At 42.2% G+C, this 7,440-nt stretch overlaps 1 protein-coding gene across 4 annotated transcripts in view; it reads right to left on the bottom strand.

The window, feature by feature from the left end:
• Positions 1–3,873: 3,873 nt before the first annotated feature.
• Positions 3,874–7,440, bottom strand: part of tmem63c (transmembrane protein 63C) — a 312,913-nt gene continuing 309,346 nt past the window's right edge. For all 4 annotated transcript variants that reach the window (XM_043701473.1, XM_043701472.1, XM_043701470.1 and 1 more), the window contains one exon: positions 3,874–5,585. In XM_043701473.1, the coding sequence (XP_043557408.1) occupies positions 5,373–5,585 (213 nt within the window). In that variant the 3' untranslated portion in view covers positions 3,874–5,372. The remainder of the gene's footprint in view (positions 5,586–7,440) is intronic.

Genomic DNA, 7,440 nt, shown 5'->3' on the forward strand with positions numbered 1-7,440 from the left:
TCACTGCCATGGAGCACAGTGGAGGCCGGGACGTTAAATGTCTTCAGGGCAGAGATTGATAAATTCTTAATTTCGCAAGGAATTAAGGAATATGGGGAGAGTGCGGGTAAGTGACGTGGAAATGCCCATCAGCCATGATTGAATGGCAGATGGGCCAAAGGGCCTTACTTCACTCCTAGTTCTTATGGTCTTATGTAGTTTAAATTGCAAAAATTATAAATTCTTTCCTTTTAGCAAGACCAATGAAAATAAGATAGCTTGTCATAATAAAGTATTTTTTTGTTGTTGAAGCAACTTTGTGTGAATTAAGCTTTTTTATTTATTCATTCTGTGGGGTGTGGGCATCACTGGCTGGCCAGCATTTATTGCCCATCCCTAGTTGCCCTTAGAATGTGGGGGTGAGCTGCTTTCTTGAACCACTGCAGTCCACCTGCTGTGGGTTGACCCACAATGCCCTTAGGGAAGGAATTTCAGGGTTTTGAACCACCGACGGTGAAGGAACAGTGACATATTTCCAAGGATGATGAGTGACTTGGACGGGAACTTGAAGGCGGTGGTGTTCCTATATTTCTGCTGCCCTTGTCCTTCTAGATGGAAGTGGTCATGGGTTTGGAAGGTGCTGTCTGAGGATCTTTGGTGAATTTCTGCAGTGTATCTTTTGGATAGTACACACTGCTGCTACTGAGCATTGGTGGTGGAGGGAGTGGATGTTTGTGGATGTGGTGCCAATCAAGCTTCTTGAGTGTTGTTGAGACTGCACTCATCTAGGCAAGTATTTCATCACACTCCTGCCATGTACCTTGTAGATGGTGGACAGGCTTTGGGGAGTCAGGAGGTGAGTAACTCGTCGCAGTATTCCTAATCTCGGACCTGCTCTTGTAGCCACTGCATTTATGTGGTGAGTCCAGTAGAGTTTCTGATAAATGATAACTCTCAAGATGTTGATAGTGGGGGATTCAGTGATGGTAACACTATTGAATGTCAAGGGGTGGTGTTTAGATTGTCTCTTATTGGTGACGATCATAGCCTTCCATTTACGTGACACGAATGTTACTTGCCACCTGTCAGCCCAAGTCTGGATATTGTATTGATCTTGCTGCATTTGAACATGGACTGCTTCAGCGTGTGAGGAGTCACGAATGGTGCTGAATGTTGTGCAATCATCAGCAAACATTCTCATTTCTGACCTTATGATGGAGGGAAGGTCATTGATGAAGCAGCTGAAGATGGTTGGGCCTAGGGCACTACCCTGAGAAACTCCTGAAGAGATGTCATGGAGATGAGATGAATAACCTCCAACAACCATGACCATCCTCCTGTGTGTTGGGTATGACTCCAACCACAGGAGAGTTAGCCCCCTGATTCAAGCCCATTGATTCAAGTTTTGCTAGGGCTCCTGAATACTTTGGTCATTTTAGTCTGATTGGGATTTTATACTTTAAGACAGCTTGTGGGGCATGATTATTGGGACACTCTTCCTGTTAAGTTCTGACACCAATATCTGTTATAAGTACAGCACATCATGCACCTGTATTCTCTGCCACTATTAATAAAACCTAGAAAACTAAATTTTATTCACTCCTCTCCCTACTGCCCTGATGCTTTTCATGACATCTTTCTGTTTCTGCACACTCTAAAGAGTGACATTATACTGTAATCTCCTATTTCTTTGGACCAAAATCTCTTCATGCTCTTCAACATTAAGCCTCAACTGCCACCTACCTGCCCTGTTCACCAACTTATCAATGTCCTTCAGTATTCCTGCACTACTTTCCTGATAGTTTAAAATGATTCCCAAGTTTTGAATTGGATGTTAGTCCCTGCCCAGATCTTCAGGAAAAGCAAGGATCCCAAAACCGATGCAGGAAATTCCATTACAAACCTTCAAGCCCAAATTGTATCTGTTTTCTCTTATTACCATGAAGCCAACTTTACATTTATGTTGCTCGTATCCCTATAACTGTAATGTTTCTGGCAAGTCTGTTAAGTGACACAGTATCAAAAACATTTTGGAAGTCCATTTACAATATTTGCCCCTCTCAAACTTAAGAGCTGATCATCATCTTCAGTAAGCGAGGAGGAGGACACACCCCTATCTACTCCAGTGGAGCTGAGGTGGAGAGGGTTGAAAGTGTCATGTTCTTCGGAGTAATGATCACCGAAAATCTGTCCTGGACTATTCGCATTGATGTATTAGTTAAGAAGACACAACAGTGTCCCTTCTTCCTCAGAAGGCTAAGGAAATCCAGTATGGTCATCAGGACTCTCACCAACTTTCATAGATGCACCATAGAAAGCATTCTATCTGGATGCATCACGGCTTGACACGGCAACTGCTCTGCTCAGGACCGTAAGAAATTACAGAGAATTGTGAATAGAGCCCAGTCCCCATCATACAAGCCAACCTCCATCCACTGACTACGTTTACATTTCTCACTACCTTTGAAAGGCAGCCAACATCATCAAAGATCCTTCCTACCCCAGTTATCTCTTCAAATTTCTTCCTTTTGTGCTTTCAATATTTCATATTTTTGGAATGCAATAGCAAAACAGTGTCTTGATGAAAAGTAATTTCCCAGTTTCCAATTATCATTTTCCAGCCTCATTCTCTAAGGATTTGTGTTCACTTTGGCTTTTCTACTTGTGTATATTTCAAGAAGTTCTGGCTGTCTGTTTTTATATTGGTTGCAAGTTTTAACCTCAAAGTTTGTTTTTCCCTCTATTAATCCTTTTGGTCGTCTTTTGTTGGTTTTTAAAACTGTCACAATCCTCTGGTTTACCACTAGTTTTTGACTCATTTTTTTTCCTTTCAGTCTGAGGCTATCCTTAACTTCCCTGCTTAATTGTTGTTGGTTTATCTTGTTCCTTGACTACTCCTTCCTCACTGGAATATGTCTTTGCAGAGAGCCATGAGCAATTTTATTAGAAGCCTGCCATTGTTCCTCAACCGTCTTGCTGCTAAACTCCTTCCCCAATCCAGCTCCTTCTGCCCACATTCCATTTAATTAATGTTATTGAAGCTTAGCACAGTTATTTCCCACCCAGGTTCTTCCCTCTCAATCATTCTATCATTTCATGGTCGTTGTTTACCCTGACTTAATTTATTAAATCTCCCTCTTTTTATCACCAACAGATCCAAAATAGACTGATCCCTGGTTAGATCTACAATGTATTGTTTTAGTAACTGTCCCGAATATACAATGAATTCTCCCTCATAGCTTCCTGTGCCAATCTGCCAACCAAATTCACATGAAGATCAAAGTTACCCATGATTTCTTTTTCCAAGGTGTCTCTCCACCAGTGAAGTTACTGACTGGTCCTTCTTGCTGGACTTAGCCTTACAACATTTTTTGAGCAAGCTTGTTACATTCTCCAAGTTAATTTTACAGTCAAAGCTTAAGTTGATGTAGTCTTACATACCACAGGACTGCTCTCTCATTGAACCCACACGACTGGTGTTACTCTGCATTGCAAAAAACTGTCCAGCTAACTGATCACCAATTTTACAGTGATGGAACCAGGTGTACTGAGCTTTATTTTTCACACCGATTTAAGCAGATTATATTATTTGAACTGGCTTCTAATGCCATAACTCAAATTTTGATGAAAGTAATATGTGCCATCATAATTCCAGCAAACGCATCCTCAGCATATAGGCTGTGATTACTTTCTAGATGAGCTTGATGTTGCCACAGTGTGGTCTCAACTATTCACAATTAATTAGGTACTGGTGTAGAAAGTGCACAGGTCATTAAAATAGCATTAACAGCTAGAAAAGAAACTGAAGAAACTAATAGCACACTGTCTTTATAATCTACAGAACTGGAATACAAGCACATAGACATATACTGAAGCCTCTGATTCAATCACAAATGAGCTTTTTGCCACACCTTGACGAAGGATATATTTGTTTTTGCAGAAATGCAGCATAGATTTACCAGAAAAACAACTGGATTGCAAGGGTTATAAATACAAGGAAAGATTAAGTGTTTTCAGTTGTACTGTTTGGATTTAGAAGGTTATGGGATGATGGAAGCCATGCTGTCACCATGTAAAAGGTAGCAGGAATCAGAATTAGGAAGCTTTATCTCAAGGTTAGAGCCAGACCTATCAGAAGTGAAGTTAGAAAACATGTAAAGTTTGTAACTCAAATTTAATCCAACAATCTATTTGAATGTTAATTTTGTTGAACAAAGGTAGAGCAGCCAAAGACAGTATCTGTAATTAAATCACAGCCATGATCTCGCTAAATATTGGAATGGAGTCTGGGTCTAAATGGCTTCGTCCTGTTTCAGTGTTCCTAATGCAATGACTGGGGATTTACACAGATTGCTTCTCATTGACTACACTGTTTAAATTGCCTGAATGCATAAATCTCTACTTTCCACCTTGCTTCCATGTAAGTTAGTGACCCATGTCAAAAAATGTCTCAAACGTTGGTAATCACTTTGTTGTATTGTCAAATTATAGACCCTTACATCTCAATGAAATGTGTCCACTTTCAACCCCACATGTCTGCTTATATTTCACATCTGTCTGACCAAGTCTTCCCCGCCTTTCCCAGTTACACTCCGTGTGAAGAGCTATAAATGTGCACAAGGAAAGATAATAATGAATGCTGGGAAAAATAGGAATGCAGGAAAACAAGCAGAACTAAAAATGTAAATGCAGGAATTGAAGATGACAGGAATGCATGGATGTATGGGAAATGCAGACTTTAACAGGAATTAGTAAAAGTTAGGAAGAGAAGGAGAAACACAGCGAGGAAGAGGACAGAATTTGTCAGGAAGTGAAATGTCAAATAAACACCCAGAGCATTGGGGATGGATTAAGAAGAGAAACACCACTTATCACTTGCTAAATTTAAATCAACAAAATAGCCAGTAACAAAACAAAAGACAATTGGTCTGAAACTATACAGATTAAAGTAGTAACTACATATATACACACACATACATGTAACTGAATAAGATCACAGGATGCCAGGCCTTATTAGCATTTGGTCATTGAGAAGAGCCATACAGTTTTCTATGTAATATGGCATCTTTTGATGGAATCATGTTCCAGCAACGTTCCAGCTCCCATGTACAGGCAGATCTGGTGCATCACACAATACTGTCTAGGCACTCAGAAACATGCAGCATTCACTGGGACATGCTGATAGCAATGTGGCCGAGAGTAACCAGGTTATCACACGCAGTTATAAAACAAAGCAATCTGACATTTGGCCCCAACCAACCTCTTCTCAAAAGCTCCATACTCTTTTTTGCCTCCACAATCGGCAGGTTATCTGTGGGGTTAAAATTGAGAGCCTCCAGAGAGAGAAACATTGCTCAGTTATATCTGAGATTGTACGGCTATCCCAGGATCTCCTAGTGGTACTGGATCTCACTGTCCATCAATGATCCAGCAGTTGGCTCATGCTGCTGTCTCTCAGAATCTGTTTCCGAGCTTTGTATTCGGCCAGAGTCCTCAGATTTGGTCTCATCAGCACGATTTTCCATGGTCCCATAGGTCTGATGTGCAGGGGATGCTGCAGGCATTAGTCCCAGTTCAGGATCCTGGAGAACAGCTGCAACAAACACCTAGAAATCAATCAAAGGAAGTGGTTAAAACAGAAAACAGACAGAGGAACATCTTAAGACTAAGAATAGAAGATCAGAAATAGGAGAAGGCTATTTGGCTCCTTAACACTATTTTACCATTCACTAAGGTCATCACTGATGAGATTATGGCCTTAACTCGATTTTCCTGCCTTTTCCTACAATCTGTGATTCCCTTCTCAATCGGAAATCTTGTCTAATTCAGCCTTGAATATATTCAACAACCCAGCTTCTGCTCATTGTGGAAGAGAATTCCAAAGTCTAATAATCCTTACAGAAAACAAGAAACAAAAACAGAAATTGCTGGAAAAGCTCAGCACATCTGGCAGAATCTGTGGAGAGAAATTAGAGTTAACACTTAAGTCGAGTGACCCTTCCTCTTTTCCTTAGACAACATAATTCTGCCACATCTCAGTCTGAGCCTTATTTTTCTAGAATCACCCACAAGGAGAAAAATCCTTTCAACATTCTCTCTGTCAAGCTCCTTCTGACTCTTGTATGTTTCAGTACATGATCAACTCTGTTTGTTCTAAACTGCAATAGGTACAGGCCCAACATGCTCAACCCTTCCTCCTAGCACAACCACTTGATTCCAGGAATTGGCCAAGTGAACCTTCTCTGAACTTCTTCCAACTCAAGGCCAGGCCTGACAAATCAGGTTGGATTATTTGAGGAGGTGGCGAGGTGTGTAGATGAGGGTAGTGCAGTTGATGTAGTTTATATGGATATCAACAAAGCCATTGTCAAGGTCCAATTTGAGAGACTGAAAAGGTAAAAGAACATGGGATCTTGGGCAACAAGACAAGTTGGAAGTCTGTTTGTGTGACGAGAGGTTGGTGTAGCATAGGGATTGTGGGGGACAGCTAGCTCAATTGGCTGGATGGCTGGTTTGTGATGTAGATTAGATTCCTGACAGTGTGGAAACAGGCCCTTCGGCCCAACCAGTCCACACTGACCCTCCGAAGAGAAACCCACCCAGACCCATTTCCCTCTGATTAATGCACCTTATACTGTGGGCAATTCAGCCTGGCCAATCTACCTAACCTGCACATCTTTGGACTGTGGGAGGAAACCAGAGCACCCAGAAGCAACCCACACAGACATGGGGAGAATGTGCAAACTCCACGCAGACAGTCACCCGAGGCTGGAATCGAACCTGGGAGCCTGGTGCTGTGAGGCACCAGTGCTAACCACTGAGCCACCGTGCCATCATAGAGTGATAGGACATAGAATAACACAGTGCAGAACAGGCTCTTCGGCCCTCGATGTTGCACCGACCTGTGAACTATTCTCAAGTCGACCCCCTACACTATCCCATCATTATCCATGTGCTTACCTAAGGATTGTTTAAATCTCCCTAATGTGGCTGAGTTGATTACATTGGCAGGTAGGGCATTCCACGCCCTTACCACTCTCTGCATAAAGAACCTGCCTCTGACATCTGTCTTAAACCTATCACCCCTCAATTTGTAGCTATGCCCTCTTGTACAAGCTAATGACATCATCCTAGAAAAAGACTCTCACTATCCATCCTATCTAATCCTCTGATCATCTTGTATGTCTCTATTAAATCCCCAATTTAATACCGTCCTGTCCCCCTTAGTCCAAGAACTCCCCACCTACGTTCGGGACACCACCCACGCCCTCCACCTGCTCCATGATTTTCGCTTCCCCGGTCCCCAACGCCTTATCTTCACCATGGACATCCAGTCCCTGTACACCTCCATCCCCCATCACGAAGGACTCAAAGCCCTCCGCTTCTTTCTTTCCCGCCGTACCGACCAGTACCCTTCCACAGACACCCTCCTTCGACTGACTGAACTGGCCCCCACCCTGA

This window comes from Chiloscyllium plagiosum, chromosome 12 (genome assembly GCF_004010195.1).
Source record: "Chiloscyllium plagiosum isolate BGI_BamShark_2017 chromosome 12, ASM401019v2, whole genome shotgun sequence".
In the NCBI taxonomy this organism is placed as follows: Eukaryota; Metazoa; Chordata; class Chondrichthyes; order Orectolobiformes; family Hemiscylliidae; genus Chiloscyllium; species Chiloscyllium plagiosum.